Below are 22,957 nucleotides of genomic sequence, written 5' to 3' on the forward strand. Positions count from 1 at the left end.
TATAATAATGTTGTTGCAGGATAATAGACCAGTATAATAATGTTGTTGTAGGATAATAGACCAGTCTAATAATGTTGTTGTTGCAGGATAATAGACCAGTATAATAATGTTGTTGCAGGATAATAGACCAGTATAATAATGTTGTTGTAGGATAATAGATCAGTATAATAATGTTGTTGCAGGATAATAGACCAGTCTAATAATGTTGTTGTTGCAGGATAATAGACCAGTATAATAATGTTGTTGTAGGATAATAGACCAGTATAATAATGTTGTTGTAGGATAATAGACCAGTATAATAATGTTGTTGTAGGATAATAGATCAGTATAATAATGTTGTTGCAGGATAATAGACCAGTATAATAATGTTGTTGTAGGATAATAGACCAGTATAATAATGTTGTTGCAGGATAATAGACCAGTATAATAATGTTGTTGCAGGATAATAGACCAGTATAATAATGTTGTTGCAGGATAATAGACCAGTATAATAATGTTGTTGCAGGATAATAGACCAGTCTAATAATGTTGTTGTTGTAGGATAATAGACCAGTATAATAATGTTGTTGTAGGATAATAGACCAGTCTAATAATGTTGTTGTAGGATAATAGACCAGTATAATAATGTTGTTGTAGGATAATAGACCAGTATAATAATGTTGTTGTAGGATAATAGACCAGTATAATAATGTTGTTGTAGGATAATAGACCAGTATAATAATGTTGTTGTAGGATAATAGACCAGTATAATAATGTTGTTGTAGGATAATAGACCAGTGTAATAATGTTGTTGTAGGATAATAGACCAGTATAATAATGTTGTTGTAGGATAATAGACCAGTATAATAATGTTGTTGTAGGATAATAGACCAGTATAATAATGTTGTTGTAGGATAATAGACCAGTATAATAATGTTGTTGTAGGATAATAGACCAGTATAATAATGTTGTTGCAGGATAATAGATCAGTATAATAATGTTGTTGTAGGATAATAGATCAGTATAATAATGTTGTTGCAGGATAATAGACCAGTATAATAATGTTGTTGTAGGATAATAGACCAGTATAATAATGTTGTTGTAGGATAATAGATCAGTATAATAATGTTGTTGTAGGATAATAGACCAGTGTAATAATGTTGTTGTAGGATAATAGACCAGTGTAATAATGTTGTTGTAGGATAATAGACCAGTGTAATAATGTTGTTGTGGGATAATAGACCAGTGTAATAATGTTGTTGTAGGATAATAGACCAGTATAATAATGTTGTTGTAGGATAATAGACCAGTATAATAATGTTGTTGTAGGATAATAGACCAGTCTAATAATGTTGTTGTAGGATAATAGACCAGTATAATAATGTTGTTGTAGGATAATAGACCAGTATAATAATGTTGTTGTAGGATAATAGACCAGTCTAATAATGTTGTTGCAGGATAATAGACCAGTATAATAATGTTGTTGCAGGATAATAGACCAGTATAATAATGTTGTTGCAGGATAATAGATCAGTATAATAATGTTGTTGTAGGATAATAGACCAGTATAATAATGTTGTTGTAGGATAATAGACCAGTATAATAATGTTGTTGTAGGATAATAGACCAGTCTAATAATGTTGTTGCAGGATAATAGACCAGTATAATAATGTTGTTGCAGGATAATAGACCAGTATAATAATGTTGTTGTAGGATAATAGACCAGTATAATAATGTTGTTGTTGTAGGATAATAGACCAGTATAATAATGTTGTTGTAGGATAATAGACCAGTATAATAATGTTGTTGTTGTAGGATAATAGACCAGTCTAATAATGTTGTTGTAGGATAATAGACCAGTATAATAATGTTGTTGTAGGATAATAGACCAGTATAATAATGTTGTTGTAGGATAATAGACCAGTATAATAATGTTGTTGTAGGATAATAGACCAGTATAATAATGTTGTTGTAGGATAATAGACCAGTATAATAATGTTGTTGCAGGATAATAGATCAGTATAATAATGTTGTTGTAGGATAATAGATCAGTGTAATAATGTTGTTGCAGGATAATAGACCAGTATAATAATGTTGTTGTAGGATAATAGATCAGTGTAATAATGTTGTTGCAGGATAATAGACCAGTATAATAATGTTGTTGTTGTAGGATAATAGATCAGTATAATAATGTTGTTGTAGGATAATAGACCAGTATAATAATGTTGTTGTAGGATAATAGACCAGTCTAATAATGTTGTTGCAGGATAATAGACCAGTATAATAATGTTGTTGCAGGATAATAGACCAGTATAATAATGTTGTTGTAGGATAATAGACCAGTCTAATAATGTTGTTGTTTCAGGATAATAGATCAGTATAATAATGTTGTTGTAGGATAATAGACCAGTCTAATAATGTTGTTGTAGGATAATAGACCAGTATAATAATGTTGTTGTAGGATAATAGACCAGTATAATAATGTTGTTGTAGGATAATAGACCAGTATAATAATGTTTTTCAGGATAATAGACCAGTGTAATAATGTTGTTGTAGGATAATAGACCAGTATAATAATGTTGTTGTTTCAGGATAATAGACCAGTATAATAATGTTGTTGTAGGATAATAGACCAGTCTAATAATGTTGTTGTAGGATAATAGACCAGTATAATAATGTTGTTCAGGATAATAGACCAGTGTAATAATGTTGTTGCAGGATAATAGACCAGTATAATAATGTTGTTGTTTCAGGATAATAGACCAGTATAATAATGTTGTTGTAGGATAATAGACCAGTCTAATAATGTTGTTGTAGGATAATAGACCAGTATAATAATGTTGTTGTAGGATAATAGACCAGTATAATAATGTTGTTGTAGGATAATAGACCAGTATAATAATGTTCTTGTAGGATAATAGACCAGTATAATAATGTTGTTGTAGGATAATAGACCAGTATAATAATGTTGTTGTAGGATAATAGACCAGTCTAATAATGTTGTTGTAGGATAATAGACCAGTATAATAATGTTGTTGTAGGATAATAGACCAGTATAATAATGTTGTTGTAGGATAATAGACCAGTATAATAATGTTGTTGTAGGATAATAGACCAGTATAATAATGTTGTTGTAGGATAATAGACCAGTATAATAATGTTGTTGTAGGATAATAGACCAGTATAATAATGTTGTTGTAGGATAATAGACCAGTATAATAATGTTGTTGTAGGATAATAGACCAGTATAATAATGTTGTTGTTGTAGGATAATAGACCAGTCTAATAATGTTGTTGTTGTAGGATAATAGATCAGTATAATAATGTTGTTGTTGCAGGATAATAGACCAGTCTAATAATGTTGTTGCAGGATAATAGACCAGTCTAATAATGTTGTTGTTGTAGGATAATAGACCAGTCTAATAATGTTGTTGTTGTAGGATAATAGACCAGTATAATAATGTTGTTGTTGTAGGATAAAAGACCAGTATAATAATGTTGTTGTAGGATAATAGACCAGTATAATAATGTTGTTGTAGGATAATAGACCAGTATAATAATGTTGTTGTAGGATAATAGACCAGTATAATAATGTTGTTGTAGGATAATAGACCAGTATAATAATGTTGTTGTTGCAGGATAATAGACCAGTATAATAATGTTGTTGTAGGATAATAGACCAGTATAATAATGTTGTTGTAGGATAATAGACCAGTATAATAATGTTGTTGTTGCAGGATAATAGACCAGTATAATAATGTTGTTGTAGGATAATAGACCAGTATAATAATGTTGTTGTAGGATAATAGACCAGTATAATAATGTTGTTGTTGCAGGATAATAGACCAGTATAATAATGTTGTTGTAGGATAATAGACCAGTATAATAATGTTGTTGTAGGATAATAGACCAGTATAATAATGTTGTTGTAGGGTAATAGACCAGTATAATAATGTTGTTCAGGATAATAGACCAGTCTAATAATGTTGTTGTAGGATAATAGATCAGTATAATAATGTTGTTGTAGGATAATAGACCAGTATAATAATGTTGTTGTAGGATAATAGACCAGTATAATAATGTTGTTGTAGGATAATAGACCAGTATAATAATGTTGTTGTAGGATAATAGACCAGTCTAATAATGTTGTTGTAGGATAATAGACCAGTATAATAATGTTGTTGTAGGATAATAGACCAGTATAATAATGTTGTTGTAGGATAATAGACCAGTATAATAATGTTGTTGTAGGATAATAGACCAGTATAATAATGTTGTTGCAGGATAATAGACCAGTATAATAATGTTGTTGCAGGATAATAGACCAGTATAATAATGTTGTTGTAGGATAATAGACCAGTCTAATAATGTTGTTGTAGGATAATAGACCAGTATAATAATGTTGTTGTAGGATAATAGACCAGTCTAATAATGTTGTTGTTGTAGGATAATAGACCAGTCTAATAATGTTGTTGTTGTAGGATAATAGACCAGTATAATAATGTTGTTGCAGGATAATAGACCAGTATAATAATGTTGTTGTAGGATAATAGACCAGTATAATAATGTTGTTGTAGGATAATAGACCAGTATAATAATGTTGTTGCAGGATAATAGACCAGTCTAATAATGTTGTTGTTGTAGGATAATAGATCAGTATAATAATGTTGTTGTAGGATAATAGACCAGTCTAATAATGTTGTTGTAGGATAATAGACCAGTATAATAAAGTTGTTGCAGGATAATAGACCAGTCTAATAATGGTGGTGATGCTGTTGTTGCAGTGACACCAGCGAGGTGGATGTGCCGCTGAGCGGCCGGGTGGGCACGCGGAGGTACATGGCTCCCGAGGTTCTGGAGGAAACGCTCAACAAGAACCACTTCCAGGCCTACATCATGGCCGACATCTACAGCTACGGCCTGATCATCTGGGAGATGGCCCGACGCTGCCTCACTGGAGGTTGGTCAACCCTAACCCTAACCCTCTCTAACCTCTAGACTACCTGCCTCTCTAACCTCTAGACTACCTCACTTCTAACCTCTAGACTACCTGACCTCTCTCACCTCTAGACTACCTGACCTCTAACCTTTAGACTACCTGACCTCTAACCTCTAGACTACCTGCCTCTCTAACCGTAATTGCTTTGTACTTGATTAGTTGAATCAGGTGTGCTGGTGGTGGAACAGATCAAATATGTGGTGTGGCTGGGGCGCCCCGAGGAGAGGGTTGAGAAACACTGCTCTAGACTACCTACCTCTCTAACCTCTAGACTACCTGCCTCCCTAACCTCTAGACTACCTGCCTCTCTAACCTCTAGACTACCTGCCTCCCTAACCTCTAGACTACCTGCCTCTCTAATCTCTAGACTACCTGCCTCTCTAACCTCTAGACTACCTGACCTCTAACCTCTAGACTACCTGCCTCTAACCTCTAGACTACCTGACCTCTAACCTCTAGACTACCTACCTCTCTAACCTCTAGACTACCTGCCTCTCTAACCTCTAGACTACCTGACCTCTAACCTCTAGACTACCTGCCTCTCTAACCTCTAGACTACCTGCCTCTCTAACCTCTAGACTACCTGCCTCTCTAACCTTTATACTACCTGACCTCTAACCTACCTGCCTCTCTAACCTCTAGACTACCTGCCTCTCTAACCTTTATACTACCTGACCTCTAACCTCTAGGCTACCTGCCTCTCTAACCTCTAGACTACCTGACCTCTCTAACCTCTAGACTACCTACCTCTCTAACCTCTAGACTACCTGCCTCTCTAACCTCTAGACTACCTGCCTCTCTAACCTCTAGACTACATGCGTCCCTAACCTCTAGACTACCTGCCTCTCTAACCTCTAGACTACCTGCCTCTCTAACCTTTATACTACCTGACCTCTAACCTCTAGGCTACCTGCCTCTCTAACCTCTAGACTACCTGCCTCTCTAACCTCTAGACTACCTGCTTCTCTAACCTCTAGACTACCTGCCCTCTCTAACCTCTAGGCTACCTGCCTCTCTAACCTCTAGACTACCTGCCTCTCTAACTTCTAGACTACCTGCCTCTCTAACCTCTAGCGGGGGAAGACCGCAGGGTCTGGGGAGGGGCATGTGGGTGGGGGAGGTCAGATAAAGCTTTCAAGATCCAGGAGGCTTTGGATGAAGGTGTCTGCTAACTGTGTCCCTCTAAGGGTTAAGGTTAGATCCAGTGTGTCTGCTAACTGTGTCCCTCTAAGGGTTAGGGTTAGATCCAGTGTGTCTGCTAACTGTGTCCCTCTAAGGGTTAGGGTTAGATCCAGGTGTCTGCTAACTGTGTTCCTCTGCCAGGCATCGTGGAGGACTACCAGCTGCCCTACTATGAGGCGGTGCCCCCTGACCCCTCCTACGAGGACATGCTGGAGGTGGTGTGTGTCAAGGGGCTAAGGCCCTCCGTCTCCAACAGGTGGAACAGTGACGAGGTAACCACGGCAACAGGAACTTAGACTTGTAACCACGGCAACAGGAGCGTAGTCTTGTAACCACGGCAACAGGAACGTAGTCTTGTAACCACGGCAACAGGAACTTAGTCTTGTAACCACGGCAACAGGAACTTAGTCTTTCGTTAAATACAAATAAAACAGGTTTGGGCCCATTTTAGTTATTCTTGTATGTCATGAAATTCTTGTATGTCATGGAGCATAGCGTGCTGTGTGGTAACCACGGTTACATTCTAGTACTTACCTGGTGCATAGAGAGGCATCAGGCAGTATAATACAGATAACTGTTAATAACAGTGTTTTAATATGCAGTTAACAATTAATAAAGCTGTTTTACACAGCTTTGAATAGGTCTTAACGTGCTCGTCTCCAAGTGAATAGTCCGTTTGAATGGCTGAGATATCCTCTTTTATACTGTAGTCCAGGGGTAGGCAACCTTTTTGATATGAAGTGCCATTTTAAAATGTTCTTGTTAGTCAGTGTGCCAACCACAATATCAACATTAATTATGACTCGACATCAAACTAAACCCAGCAGATCTGCAATTTTATTCCAACCACAACAAACTTCTGTTCTTTTTTTTTTCCTTCTTTTTTTTCCAAAGAGCTATGTATGCAAAGCCATGTAAACAGTCCTAACAATCAGTGTGATCCCTGGCCCTGTTTCCCTTTGCTCGGCTTCATTATCTGGGGGTTGTACTTGGTCACTTTAAGTAACACACAAGCTTCAGAATGGTCAGTTGTCAGACGGCTGCGTGAGAGGCTTAGCACGCTCTTCATGTGTGAGAATATCTGCTCACACAGGTTGATCCGAAGACTGTCAGCAAAGCCAGTGCAATGTTCCTGAGACAGCTGAACTTCTCGGGTACAGACATCCAGCAGGTGGCGATGCGGGATCCGTGATCATGCCCTTCGGTGGTTTCCAACTCTTTGCGTAGCTCTGCAAACTTGGACATCCACAATGTTGAACTCTTCATCTCAATCAGCTGCATTGTCATGTCCTGTGTGTCCATCCAGTCCAGCAGAGATTAATCCAGTTAATGTCCATCAAAGCTGTCAGGTTTTATCAGGAAAGAGAACATGGGCCCATACTTCTGAAACTCCTGAAAGCGGGTTTTGAACTCCGACTCAAGCATGCTGATGTATTCACCAATTTCAGTGGTGCTGATGCTGTGCTTCACTGACAGCTCCCGTAAGTGTCCGAAGTAGCGGAAAGTGGAGGTAGCGACGTCCCTTGATAGAACTGCCAGCTTTCCCACAAAAGCCGGCCATGTCTCGTACATATCCAGAACTGTTTGCCCCGCACCTGAAGATAAAATAAGATAAGACTTAAAGGAAAATACAACTACGTCTTCTATCATTATAACTGAATAGTACTTCGTTCTCCCATACTGTGCTGATTGACTAGTATAGTATGTTTATATCAACGGTAATCAAGTGCTTTTGTTGGCGAGCGTACTTGGTGATGGTAAGCACTCGTAATACGAGTTGAGTCGCTGGAACGAGACGCGTGTGTGGGACCGCCACGCACCACACATCTGCCATATCATACATCCGTCCCACATGTATTTATCATCATATTTTTCAATATAAAACAGGTACTATATGGCAGATATATGGTGCGTGGCGGTCCTGCTCGCCCGTCCCACTCCAGTACTAGTAGATTGCGCAACCGGCACAGCTTGTGATTCCATGGAAATGACAGGGAAGTATGTGTGAAAGAGGCTTTATTGTTGCACATTGCACTTGCACGCTCACACGCGCGCACACACACACACACACACAGACACCAAGATTATTATAGTTAACGAAAACTTAACTAACAACAGCCGACAAACCGGTCCAAAACGTTTCCATAGCTTAGCCACGTAACCGCAGAGTGGAGAGGGAGATCCAGTCCATTTCCTCAAGCAGGGACTGAAACTGCCGGTGTGTCAGAGCAGATCGCTTAACTATGAAGTTAACAACCTTCACCACTGTAGCCATAACCTCATTAAGATCAGACTTTGACATCTTTGCACATAGGTTTTCTTGGTATATGATGCAGTGGAGTTTCATAATGGGGTGACCAACTCGTTCCTCAGTTAATGCAGCCGCTCCCCTCTGTTTCTCGCCATGGCAGGGGAACCATCTGTTGTCACTGCAAAAATTCTGCTAATATCAACCCCTCGCTCCACAAAATGCTGCTAATATCAACCCCTCGCTCCACAAAATGCTGCTAATATCAACCCCTCGCTCCACAAAATGCTGCTAATATGAACCCCTCGCTCCACAAAATGGTGCTAATATCAACCCCTCGCTCCACAAAATGAAATGACTTTCAAAATATTGTTATTAATGACTTGTGTGTCGTTTGTGTGCTTTAAACTTGTGTATAATCGATTTCAGAATTTGTATTTGAAAATACGACGCGTGTGGATGAGAGACTATGGCTGCGTTCATAAATTCGCTCTGAGAGCGACGGAGCGTCCATGTGACTCTAGTCCAATCAAATTACTTGGTAATTTGGTAATTTTCCTCTGGAAAGTCCCTTAAAGCTAACTGGGGGGATTTCCCTCTCTGGTGCCATGTTGGCTAAAGACAGGAAGTCTCCCGGAGACTTAATAGGCCACTGCCTATTTTGGTAAAAAGGAGAAGTCCTAAGGCAGCAGGGGTTATATTTCGCAACCATCAACTGGTTTGCACAACTCTTTCATGACCTCTCTGAATGTTACCATTGGTGACCCATTGTTGTTAATCATGTGGATCAATGTCATATGTGTCGCGGTCTGGTGAACTTGCAAACAACACGCTCACTCGAAGGGGTCAAAAAGTGAAAGTGAAATATCTAGTTTTAGTTGTTTTTTTTCATAACACCAACTTGAAGTTTTAAAGTACCCACTCGATATAATAAACAACAGTTTAACGATCACTAAATACTTATAATTTGTGGATTGGATTCACTATTCTCGTTTGCCGGAGGCTACCGATAAGGGAGACTTGTAAACATACTTTCGTTTTAGCTTGTGTTCAAAAGCAAGAACTGTGTTCATCTTGTTGTCTAGTTATGTATTTTTAGCATGTCGATGTTCTCTCTGCATGTTGTGATGTTATTAAAATACAGTTTAGACCTTCGTAGCAATGTGTTTTGTTAGCCGCTAGCTGTTAGCAGTGTTCGTAGCTGTGGCTGGGTTTAGAGTCACTTTTCTCCCATTCAGTGTTTGAGGTGTACCAACATTCAAATACGCCTGTCGTGTACATTTTTCTCAGATTTCAATGTATGACACATCATTTGAAAGCTTACAATCTGTAGTTTAAGCACATGTAAAAAACAGAAAAATTACTTTGCCTTCTGGTTGCACATTTCACCAGACCGCATCACATATGTAAGTCCAAACCCAATTCGGGGAGCGGATCTTCCTTGGTACCTGGTAGGAGGGTGTAGTGCGTTGGGAGTGTTTTGCGTTGGGACTGCTCCACGTCCCCCCCTGCTGGTGGTAGAGTGTGACTGCTCCACGTCCCCCCCTGCTGGTGGTAGAGTGTGGCTGCTCCACGTCCCCCCCTGCTGGTGGTAGAGTGTGACTGCTCCACGTCCCCCCCTGCTGCTGTCTGTACAATACAGGGGTGCTTTCCCTGGTTTCTCAGCTGATGGTTTGGTGGTGGCTGAGATTCGTCAGATTGAAGGAGGTCCATATTTTAGACACTCCCTACAGTGTGTAGTAGCAGTGTGTAGTAACAGTGTGTAGTTACAGTGTGTAGTTACAGTGTGTAGTAACAGTGTGTAGTTACAGTGTGTAGTTAGTGTGTAGTAACAGTGTGTAGTAACAGTGTGTTGTTAGTGTGTAGTAACAGTGTAGTAACAGTGTGTAGTAAAAGTGTGTAGTAACAGTGTGTAGTAACTAGGGCTGCACGATTTGGGGAAAAAAATCAAATTGCGATTTTTCTGACAGATATTGCGATTGCAATTTCATTTGCGATTATTATTTTTTACAGACGTTTTTGTAAAGTGCGGCCATATCTCCGGCTAGGAAGGTCGTATCAACGTGCAGTTTGTTTGTACGTCTTCAGGGGACTTGAAGGCTCAAATTGGCTCCCGTCTCTTGCACCCCCACAGCCCGAGCTACGAGTAAAAGAACTACATGAAACTTACGTTGGGTTGCTTTAAAGTCAAGCTTCAGTTTAAGATTCACAGTGTAATAGATTTAAATGTATAGATTTAACATGTGATGGAGCATTACTAACCTTACTCAGATGGTTTGTTTCACACAACCATCTAGGAAAGCTCCAATGGAAGCTGTTTGAAAAAGTGCAGGTACTTTCAAAAATACTTGGCATTAGATGAATCTGTCTATCATGGGCTAATTTCAGAGAGCATTACCACATGATACCATCAAACTGTTAACTGCTCTAATTCTAATGCAAGGATGAGAACTTAAAAGATATGAATTGGAACAACATATTTATTTTATGGGTTTTTTAAACAGCTGTGATTTTTGTTTCTCTCAAGTGTCCAAATGTTTTAACAATTCCAATATGAAAATATAATAGGACCTTTCTACAAACAAGGTTATTCAATTATGGCTCAGGAGCAGCATAAATATTGTGCATACTGCAATCAAGTTAAATAAAGTGATAATAAAAATGTCCAGTAAAGAATAATAGGTCCTTTCTGTAAACATTGAAATAGATAAAGCAGGAAAGTATACCGTTTGCAGGCAACTCTTCAACTCAAAGTCGTAATGTATGAAGCACGGTGAGACTGAAATACGGCTCGGTCGTCCTGCCCGACAGATCGGTTGTTGTTGCATAGTACTCGACATTTTTCAGCTCCGTCTCAAGTATCTTCCTACATTCCGCATACGTTTCTGGGATGGCCACATGACTAAAGTACGTGCGGGAGGGAACCGCATATCTTTTATCAAGCGTTTGGATTAGTTTTTTAAACCCTTCGTTGCTCACAGTGTTAATAGACACCATGTCTTTAGCGAGGTAGTGCGTGATGGAATTGGTTATTTCACGGTGCCTTCGTGAGCCCTTTTAATACGGCGTAACAGCCGCAAACGACTCTAAAATACTAGGTTGCTTAACGTTAGACTGGGCTACGGGACTTTCACTTACCGTATTTTCCGGACTATAAATCGCTCCGGAGTATAAGTCGCATCAGTCAAAAAATGCGTCATGAAGAGGAAAAAAACATATATACAGTGGGGCAAAAAAGTATTTAGTCAGCCACCAATTGTGCAGGTTCTCCCACTTAAAAAGATGAGAGAGGCCTGTAATTTTCATCATAGGTACACTTCAACTATGAGAGACAGAATGGGGGGAAAGAATCCAGGAAATCACATTGTAGGATTTGTTATGAATTAATTGGTAAATTCCTCTGTAAAATAAGTATTTGGTCACCTACAAACAAGCAAGATTTCTGGCTCTGACAGACTTAACTTAACTTAAGAAGTTAACGTAACTTCTTCTTTAAGAGGCTCCTCTGTCCTCCACTCGTTACCTGTATTAATGGCACCTGTTTGAACTCGTTATCAGTATAAAAGACACCTGTCCACAACCTCAAACAGTCACACTCCAAACTCCACTATGGCCAAGACCAAAGAGCTGTCAAAGGACACCAGAAACAAAATTGTAGACCTGCACCAGGCTGGGAAGACTGAATCTGCAATAGGTAAGCAGCTTGGTGTGAAGAAATCAACTGTGGGAGCAATTATTAGAAAATGGAAGACATACAAGACCACTGATAATCTCCCTTGATCTGGGGCTCCATGCAAGATCTCACCCTGGCCTCTTTCACACCGGCAGTTCCGAACGCCGGTTCGCGTTCGCGTACCGAAACCTCCGAACGTTGGCGATGTCTGGCGAACGATACACTGGTATGAACGCGGGCTCGTTCGCCAGACAGCGCCAACGTTCGGAGGTTTCGGTACGCGAACGCGAACCGGCGTTCGGAACTGCCGGTGTGTAAGCCCTACCTGTGGGGTCAAAATGATCACAAGAACGGTGAGCAAAAATCCCAGAACCACACGGGGGGACCTAGTGAATGACCTGCAGAGAGCTGGGACCAAAGTAACAAAGGCTACCATCAGTAACACACTACGCCGCCAGGGACTCAAATCCTGCAGTGCCAGACGTGTCCCCCTGCTTAAGCCAGTACATGTCCAGGCCCGTCTGAAGTTTGCTAGAGCATTTGGATGACCCAGAAGAGGATTGGGAGAATGTCATATGGTCAGATGAAACCAAAATATAACTTTTTGGTAAAAACTCAACTCATCGTGTTTGGAGGAGAAAGAATGCTGAGTTGCATCCAAAGAACACCATACCTACTGTGAAGCATGGGGGTGGAAACATCATGCTTTGGGGCTGTTTTTCTGCCAAGGGACCAGGACGACTGATCCGTGTAAAGGAAAGAATGAATGGGGCCATGTATGGTGATATTTTAAGTGAAAACCTCCTTCCATCAGCAAGGGCATTGAAGATGAAACGTGGCTGGGTCTTTCAGCATGACAATGATCCCAAACACACCGTCCGGGCAACGAAGGAGTGGCTTCGTAAGAAGCATTTCAAGGACCTGGAGTGGCCTAGCCAGTCTCCAGATCTCAACCCCATAGAAAATCTTTGGAGGGAGTTGAAAGTCTGTGTTGCCCAGCGACAGCCCCAAAACATCACTGCTCTAGAGGAGATCAGCATGGAGGAATGGGCCAAAATACCAGCAACAGTGTGTGAAAACCTTGTGAAGACTTACAGAAAACGTTTGACCTCTGTCATTGCCAACAAAGGGTATATAACAAAGTATTGAGATGAACTTTTGTTATTGACCAAATACTTATTTTCCACCATCATTTGCAAATACATTCTTTAAAAATCAGACAATGTGATTTTCTTTCTCATTTTGTCTCTCATAGTTGAAGTGTACCTATGATGAAAATTACAGGCCTCTCTCATCTTTTTAAGTGGGAGAACATGCACAATTGGTGGCTGACTAAATAATTTTTTGCCCCACTCTAAGTCGCATTTATTTCGAAATTTATTTCACAAAATCCAAGACCAAGAACAGACATTTAATCTGGAAAGGCAAGTTTATTCAACTACACAATAGCACACAGAACAACAGGCTGAATAGAAGTCAGGTATGTTAACGTAACACATTAACAGTTATTCAGCAACACAATAGCATAAAGAACATACCTGGGAAGCTGAATAGGCTAAATGAACATAACAAGCAAGTTACCAGTAAGCAAGTTCACCAAGCTACCGTTTGCTTAGCTTCAACAAGCTAATGTTTCATTTCTTCAGTGATATAGGAGCAGCATATAGTTGTCACAAGTCCAGAGCGGCCCAGAGCGCCCTCTGTCGGCTGTAGACAGTAATGTTTACTCCTTGGTTCATGTCTGTCAGTATGAAATTATATATATATTGATATATAAGTCGCACCTGACTATAAGTCGCAGGACCAGCCAAACTATGAAAAAAAGTGCGACTTATAGTCCGGAAAATACGGTAACTCTCCGTTTCTGACCGTACACCCGTCATATAATAGAGCTGCCTGTGATACTTTTTCAAGTGCTGATACAGGTTTGTGGTGTTGCCTCTGGATGTAGCGACTGTTCCGCGACAGGTTGTGCGCAACACCTGCTGTTGTTGCACATCTGTCGTCCTAAACCCGAAATAGAAGTGCTGTTTTTTAAGCGATTTATCCACACCATTAATGTTGCTAGCTACTGAAACGTCTTCACAGATTCACACGTGGGCGTTTCACGTGCAGTGTTGTTGTTGTTGGGCGTGTACGTTCATTGACGTTGAATCCGACGTGCTGTATAACCTATCCCAAATCGCAGGCTTTGCGATTTGCTAATCGCATCATCTCAAATCGCGATTTCGATTTAAAATCGATTAATCGTGCAGCCCTAGTAGTAGTTAGTGTGTAGTAACAGTGTGTAGTTAGTGTGTAGTTACAGTGTGTAGTAACAGTGTGTAGTAACAGTGTGTAGTTACAGTGTGTTAGTGTGTAGTAACAGTGTGTAGTAACATTGTGTAGTTAGTGTGTAGTAACAGTGTGTGTCTCCTGCAGTGTCTGAGAGCCATGCTGAAGCTGATGTCGGAGTGCTGGGCCCACAACCCCGCCTCCCGTCTCACCATCCTCCGGGTCAAGAAGACCCTGGCCAAGATGGTGGAGTCCCAGGACATCAAGATCTGACCTGGGGGGCTGGGGCCCCAGGAACCTCTACAACCACAAAGGACAGAGCATGCTGCCTGAGGTGGTGTTTTCACATAGACACTGTAGGTTCACTCCTCCCCTCCCTGCCTCCCTCCCTTCCTCCCTCCCTCCCTCCCTCCTCCCCCTCCCCCCTTGTCCACAGCAGCTCCGTACCGTATGATGTGCAGGAGTGTTCATGCTTTCTGTGAAAGCCACCAGGACATGGTTTGGGGGGTGGGGAAGACAGGAGCCTGACAGTCTCCAGACGTGGACGGCCCAGCGCCTCCACACCGCCGAGCTCTGCTTCTGTTCCATGTTTCTGCCATTTAGGTTGTTTTTCTTCAGGACAGCAGTTCCCTCCTGCCATATGTAAATCTATCTCTAGACTGTTTAAGTAGAGGAACAAGGTACTAGAATTATTATTATTATGTCAATTCAATATGTAAATAAATTGTATCAATAGATTCCGTGCCTACTCTCAAAAAAAAAACAAAAAAAAAAACAGACAGAACCATAAGCTGCAATGGTATTTTCGCGTCCAGTGGACTTTCTAAAACGCTACGCGCTTCTTCTACAAGAGCTACGAGCAACATCCCATCATCAGGGCAAACGACTGGCTTGCCTTAAGGTCAAGAACTCACTGTGCTTCCTACATACAGACCTCAACTCTGAGTGTCTCTCTGGGGGAAACAACACGTATATTCAACTATAACATCTGTGTTCAGAAAGATGGTTGTCAGTAGGAAGTCAGTCTGTCTCCCGTCCCGTCACAGCGCCCCCTCCCTGTAGGGATGTAACGATGCCTCGCCAGACACTTCCTCATCCATACAGATATGTGACCATTCAAACCGCTGAGAGGGAACATTTTATTTTTAACGCTCAAAAACTGACAGCATTTTACACACATTGTTCTAATTACCGTAATTCCTAAACTGTGTGCTATCCTGAAAGCAGAGATGCTGCGCTTTCTATCCATATCGGGTTATTACGGTAATTCAACGCACGAAGCTCACAGAGAGCGGAGGAGATTTGATGGGAGAGGCGGCATTACGCGCGACCGTATTTTAGTGGTGTTTTACGAGCGCCGTTTTATACTTTTGTGAGTTTGTGTACGTATATGAAATGTCACGTGTGAAATGTCACGAAGATCATCTAGGGTTACCAAACCGCCCAAAAGGCGAAACCCAGAGAGCCAGCAGAGGAGTGTGTCTGTCTGCCTGTGTCTGCAGCTACAAATGAAAGCTAAAAATGACAACTAAAAGCCCTAGGCTCACAAACGTTCTTGGACAGATGTAATCTAGTTGATATTTCAAATTGAACAAGCTAAATATTTTGTTTATGTACAATCACACTTTCCACTTTACTAAAAACCTGTACAATCCAATACCGTTTTTGTGTTTTTCTTCCCTTTAAACTGTTATTACACACTCATAACATACAGTAATGTTATAACTGCCATATATTGAAAGCTGAAGTAATCCTGGAAAAAGGGGCAAAAGCACATACTCCTAGGACATTTTCAGACACTTCTATAGCCATGAAAACAAAATAAATCCTGGTGGAATGTTTGATAAATAGCTAATAGCAGACTTAACAGCAGAGGGCGTAATCTAGTTTTGACTTCGAATCTTTTCCAGTCATAATGTGTCAGTAATCTCATTTTGTTGAAAACAATCTTGAGAAAGTCGTATCGTGACCCAGTTTCCTGAATCGTATTGAATCGTGAGTTGAGTGTTCCATCGTTACATCCCTAGTCCCTTGTATAGTATATACTGACCTGTCTCACCCCCTGATGTGTCCCTATTATAAACTGTCTCACCCTCTGATGTGTCCCTATTATAAACTGTCTCACCCTCTGTGTCCCTATTATAAACTGTCTCACCCTCTGTGTCCCTATTATAAACTGTCTCACCCTCTGATGTGTCCCTATTATAAACTGTCTCACCCTCTGTGTCCCTATTATAAACTGTCTCACCCTCTGATGTGTCCCTATTAGAAACTGTCTCACCCTCTGTGTCCCTATTATAAACTGTCTCACCTTCTGATGTGTCCCTATTATAAACTGTCTCACCCTCTGTGTCCCTATTATAAACTGTCTCACCCTCTGATGTGTCCCTATTATAAACTGTCTCACCCTCTGATGTGTCCCTATTATAAACTGTCACCCTCTGTGTCCCTATTATAAACTGTCACCCTCTGTGTCCCTATTATAAACTGTCTCACCCTCTGATATGTCCCTAGTATAAACTGTCTCACCCTCTGATATGTCCCTAGTATAAACTGTCTCACCCTCTGATGTGTCCCTATTTTAAACTGTCTCACCCTCTGATGTGTCCCTATTATAAACTGTCTCACCCTCTGTGTCCCTATTATAAACTGTCTCACCCTCTGTGTCCCTATTATAAACTGTCTCACCCTCTGATGTGTCCCTATTTTAAACTGTCTCACCCTCTGTGTCCCTATTATAAACTGTCACCCTCTGTGTCCCTATTATAAACTGTCACCCTCTGTGTCCCTATTATAAACTGTCACCCTCTGTGTCCCTATTATAAACTGTCACCCTCTGTGTCCCTATTATAAACTGTCTCACCTTCTGATGTGTCCCTATTATAAACTGTCTCACCCTCTGATGTGTCCCTATTTTAAACTGTCTCACCCTCTGATGTGTCTAGTATAAACTGTCTCACCTTCTGATGTGTCCCTATTTTAAACTGTCTCACCTTCTGATGTGTCTAGTATAAACTGTCTCACCCTCTGATGTGTCTCTAGTATACTGAACTTCTGAAGTTCATCTGCAGGAGAAAGTTTGAGAGTTCCAGACTGTTTAGACCTTTAAGTTGTTATTGAAGTGCTTTTTAACCTTGAACCTTGAACCCACGAACTGGCTTGATGTGTCAAGATGAATCTGAATGACATTTGTGTTGTGTGGAGTCTTGTCTCCATTCTAAGACACCTCCTCCTGTCCTCCTCTATGGCCTGGCTAAGATAGGTGAGGGTTACTCTCTACGTGTCATGTTCACATTGATAGATTAGGTGAGGGCTCAGCCAACTCAGCCATTGGCTGGGATCATTGATATCTGCAGTAATCCAAGGCTTTGATTGGTGGTTGATTTGGGATGGGGGGGGGGGGGGGGGGGGGGGGTCATAATGACCACACAAAGTTCACATAAGCTCTGAAAAGATGCAACATTTTATTAACTCAAAGTACAAATATATAGTTTACTGATATGTAGTTTACGACATGTAGTGCTATAATGCTAATTAAATGATAACAGGTGGTGTGACAGATTTACAGTTTAACTATGCCTTACTCAAGGGCACTCTAGTGGCGGTGTTCCCGGGTGGGATTTGAACTCATGACCTTCTGATCACCAGTCCAACTCACTGTCCCCTAGACCCCCACTATCCCCCAACAGGTTACCCTGGTAACAGAGACAGGTTGTTGGAAGATCTCTCGATCAGTGAACTCTTCAAGCTTTCTCCTACCTGTCTGTCTGTCTGTCCTCTTACATGTCTGTCTGTCCCCCTATATGTCATAAGAAATGCATTAAAGGACCTTATCTTGCATAGCTTTAGCAGAGCAGTGCTTGTGGGTTTGCAGCATGATGTGTGTGTGCTGCAGCACAGTAGAGCAGACCCAAGCAGTAACTAGTGTTTTCCTCTCTTTGTAATATGCAAGAAAACCTTATAGAATACTCTAATATGTAACTTTAATGTGTTTTTTTGTACTGCATCTGGTTAAAAGGTGCCTTGTGAGTTTACCAAGGAAAGTATACAGCCTGTCCAATGTATCAATTTTTAAGTAAATAACCTTATTTTAGTACACAACCTTGTGGTCTGGTGTGGCTCTTTACTTCCTTCCCTGATGCATTCTCACCTTCTCCTCACCAACCATGTAGCAAGGGAATTCAGCTGTTTAATTCATTGTGCATATCAAGTCTTAGTGTTGTCTCTCTGATTGATTGATTGATTGATTAATGTTAGCTGTAGTCAACATGGAGCCAATGTTGTCACCATGTAAAGAAATAAAAATAGGTACTTCTACATACATGAATACAGTTTGCCATCAGGACTTGTGTTAGCCGTTCATAGCATTAGCATATGGAGCTATGCTTGTAATAGGACAGCAGCTGGTGAAACCTGGAACAAGTCGGCAACCGACCAAATGTTCAGACTTTTATTCAGAAAAATGTTAGTGTAGAGTAGTGGGGACTACTCACCAAATCCATTGCATTGCAATATTTGGGCTTGACTAGCGAGTGTGTCATTGATTTTCAACAATGTTGACATTTATGTATATATCTTTCAGAATAAAAGTCTGAACATTTTGATTGGTTCGCTGACTTGTTCCCGCTTTCACCAGCTGCCGTCACGCATGTCTCAGAGAGTCACTTTTTCATATAGATTATCATACTGTTACAGAGCAGAATAGCTCAAATGGTCCCATTTCCCCCATCATATCAGCTCTATGTACATGTCTGGACCAGAGAGAGAATCAGGATCGTTCTGATCCAGATTAAAAGTTTGAACCCACGGGGAACCAGGCGTCCCTCAGGGGTACAGCAGCAGCCCAGCGAAGGTGTTGACCCCCGGCTGGGTGACCAGCCGCCCCTCGGCCAGGTGCAGGTGGACCTCCTCCCCCTCCCCCAGCCTCAGGAGGCTCAGGCGGGTGGCAGGGCCGACCTCCGCCTCTCCCTGGTGGTGCAGCGAGGCTGCCACCGCCGACGCTGTCCTGAGGTGCACAAGTGAGGGGCCGCCGCCACGTTCCAACTTCAGCGTCAGCAGGAAGAGGTAGACCCCAGTCACGGGCGCCGTGAACGTGCCGGTCGCGGCGGAGTAGGCCTGGCCGCAGTTCAGCGGCATCGCGGAGAACGCCATCGTTCCTCCCTCCCGCTCAGGGGCGCTCACAGTCACGCCGCCGCTGGCGAGGAACAGGAGCCGAGAGTCCTCCAGCGGAGAGAGAGCTGTGAAGAGAGACCCCCCCCACTGGTTTATCTGTGTGCATGGAGGAGGTGGTCTACACATGGAGGAGGAGGAGGTGGTCTACACATGAAGGAGGTGGTCTTTTGTTTTTTTGGTGTGTTGTGGAAAGAGAGATGGATCAGCTGTTATCTGATGTGCTGTGCATGTAGGACATTTAGATTCAATTCAATTTAAATATGTGTATGTCAGGGACCCATCCTGACTCTTAATATATCATTCTAAATGAACAATAATAAAGAATTGTTCGTGTCACTGGTAACACAGTCCACCAATGTCTGAATTCATTGTCCATGTTTGTTCACTAGGGGACAGTGTTGTTCTGTAATACTGCTCCCCTGCTCCATGGTTTCTTTAAACTATGAAGATGAAGATTCAACTTTTTGTTGGCATTGCATCTACTCTACTAGACTACCTGCCTCTAACCTCTAGGCTACCTGCCTCTCTAACCTCTAGACTACCTGCCTCTCTAACCTCTAGGCTACCTGCCTCTCTAACCTCTAGACTACCTGCCTCTCTAACCTCTAGGCTACCTGCCTCTCTAACCTCTAGAGTCTAGACTACCTGCCTCTCTAACCTCTAGGCTACCTGCCTCTCTAACCTCTAGACCAGCGTTTCTCAACCTTTTTTCAGTCACGGCACCCTTCAAAAGTTCATAAAATCTCAAGGCACCCCAGTTTAAAATATAGCTATTCAAAAATGACACTGCATCACTCAGACGGCCCCATATAGCGTGCACACACACACACACACACACACACACACACACACACACACACACACACACACACACACACACACACACACACACACACACACACACACACACACACACACACACACACACACACACACACACACACACACACACACACACACACACACACACACACACACACACACACACACACACACACACACACACACACACACACACACACACACACACACACACACACACACACACACACACACACACACACACACACACACACACACACACACACACACACACACACACACACACACACACACACACACACACACACACACACACACACACACACACACACACACACACAACGGCTATTGAGAGAGAGGGGAGGGAGTGTGACTCACCATCAATGGGAGACCTGCGCCTGGGAAGACGCACACAACCGTCCTATTCTGGCAGGGATGGATGAGAGGCAGACACGGAGCTCCTGGTCCACAGCCCTTAGTCGCTCCCTGTACTTGTTTTTGATGTACGTCAGGCTTGAAAAGCTCAGTTCGCACAAATACGTTGTGGAGAAGGGTAGAAGAATAGCAACGGCGCTACTTGAAGCTAGTTTCCTAAATTTCGTTGTTTGGTACCTGTACTGTAGCAATGACAATAAAGTCCATTCATTCATAGTGGGTACTCGTTTTCCACTGATACCCAAAACCTGTCCAAATCCATGTCCTGAAATTTAATTTTCAATGTGCGATCTTCCCTGATCTCTGCCAGTTGCTCCTGTGTTGGCAGTGACAATTCACTTGAGCTCTTGAGTGCACTTGAACTCCAAGGATCACGGACCCAGTCAAACTCTGCATAAGACTCCGATGGAAAATAGTGCCTAAATCGCTCGTCAAGAGTTTTCAGATGCTGAGTGATGAGGTCAGAAAGTGTACTGCTGTTTGAATGCACACTACACAAGGGAAACATCTCAAGCCTGCCCTGTTCCACAAAGGAACGAGTGAACGAGATCTGAAGCCACGCAGGTTGTCAGACGAGGTGAGAAGGTTTTCTTCTTTGCCTTGCATTTTAATGTTCAGCTCATTGAGATGCTTAAAGATATCGGCCAAGTACGCAAGTTTTGCGCACCATCGCTCATCTGCGAGCAGCTCCGCATGTGCATATTTCTCTCCTATCAGGAAGGTTTTCAGTTCTTCTTTTAACTCATACAGTCGGCCCAACACCTTCCCACGCGAAAGCCAGCGGACGGCTGTGTGTAGTAGCAAGCTACGATGCTCTGCTCCCATTTCCTCGCATAGGATCGAAAACAGACGACTCTTTAACGGGCGCGTCTTGATGAAATTAACCATGTCCACCGCTCTGTCCAGTACATCTGACAGTTCTTTGGGTAGCGTCTTTGCAACAAGTGCCTCTCTGTGAAGGAAGCAGTGGGTTGTTCGCATGCCTGGGTTTTGCGCTTTGACCCTACTGATGAAGCCCTTGGCACTGCCCGTCATAGCAGCCGCACCATCAGTGCAAATACTGACACAGTTATTCCAGCTTAATCCTCCCTTTTCAATGTACTCTGTTGTCAGACGATAAATCTCCTCTCCGGTCGTTTTGGTAGGAAGTGGTTTGCAAAATAAAAAATTCTCCCTGATACGGTCCCCGTCTACGAATCGAACATTTGCCAATAGCTGAGCATGCCCACTCACGTCTGTAGATTCATCAATTTGCAACGAAAAATGTCCCCTTGCCTTGATTTTTTCCAAAACGATATCTTCAATATCTGCAGACATGGCATTGATTCGCCTTCCAATTGTACAGTCAGACAGCGGGACCTTTGCTATCTCTTTTGCAGCTTGTGGGCCTAGCATGTGATTAACTATTGCTGTGCATGCTGGCAATATAACGGACTCGGCAATAGTATGTGGCTTCTTCGCCTTAGCAATAATTTCGGCTACGAGGTAGCTAGCCTCCAATTCTTTAACCGAAACTTTGGCGCAATTCATCATCACCCGTTCTTGACGGCTATGCTGACTTTTCATCCGAACAAAGTATTCCGAATCCTTGCCAGCTTGTGATGGATGATTGGTTCTTAGGTGTCTTTTGAGTTTACTCGGGACCATCGCTTCATTTGACAGTTTCATGCCACATATTAAGCACAAAGGGAGAGGGCATGATGGATCCTCATTAGAGATGAAGCCATAATTTAAGTAGCTGTCGTCGTATTGTCTTTTTTTGGCCTTACTGCTGGTATCTACCTTCGATGTAGAGCTGGATGGAGTTGGCTCTGTTTCAGAGTCAACCTTCGCTTCTTCTGGAGCCTTTCTTTTTAAAAAGCGTTCCATGATGCTACTTGTCTGCTACCTGTCTGCTTCCTGTCTGCTTCCGCTCGAAATGTCTTTGTGCGGTAAATGAAAAAACAATGCATGCTGCAGTGCAGACACACTGACCTTACGCTGAACCCGGTATTGACATTGTGACATGGGAAGACAGACAGATTTTGATGATGAATTGTATTGTATTGTATTATATTTATTTGTATATATTTATTTATTAATATATTTATTCATTCATTCATATGAACGTCAGAATATAGAATTATTTGACGGCACCCCTGAAGACACCAGGGGGCGCCCCAGTGTGCCGCGG

At 41.8% G+C, this 22,957-nt stretch overlaps 2 protein-coding genes across 2 annotated transcripts in view; one reads left to right on the top strand and one right to left on the bottom strand.

Annotated features, from left to right (window-relative positions):
* The window catches only part of bmpr1aa (bone morphogenetic protein receptor, type IAa), a gene marked incomplete at its 5' end in the record, with an annotated part of 40,401 nt that extends 22,696 nt beyond the window's left edge, over positions 1–17,705 (top strand). The window contains 3 exons of the mRNA XM_080523012.1: positions 4,764–4,939; positions 6,302–6,432; positions 14,503–17,705. Of these exons, the coding sequence (XP_080379138.1) occupies positions 4,764–4,939; positions 6,302–6,432; positions 14,503–14,628 (433 nt within the window). The 3' untranslated portion in view covers positions 14,629–17,705. The remainder of the gene's footprint in view (positions 1–4,763; positions 4,940–6,301; positions 6,433–14,502) is intronic.
* Positions 17,706–19,179: 1,474 nt separating this feature from the next.
* Positions 19,180–22,957, bottom strand: part of mmrn2a (multimerin 2a) — a gene marked incomplete at both ends in the record, with an annotated part of 41,417 nt that continues 37,639 nt past the window's right edge. The window contains one exon of the mRNA XM_080523013.1: positions 19,180–19,592. Within this exon, the coding sequence (XP_080379139.1) occupies positions 19,180–19,592 (413 nt within the window). The remainder of the gene's footprint in view (positions 19,593–22,957) is intronic.

The sequence above is a fragment of the Nansenia antarctica genome (assembly GCF_963989245.1).
Source record: "Nansenia antarctica genome assembly, chromosome: 2".
Taxonomy (NCBI): Eukaryota; Metazoa; Chordata; class Actinopteri; order Argentiniformes; family Microstomatidae; genus Nansenia; species Nansenia antarctica.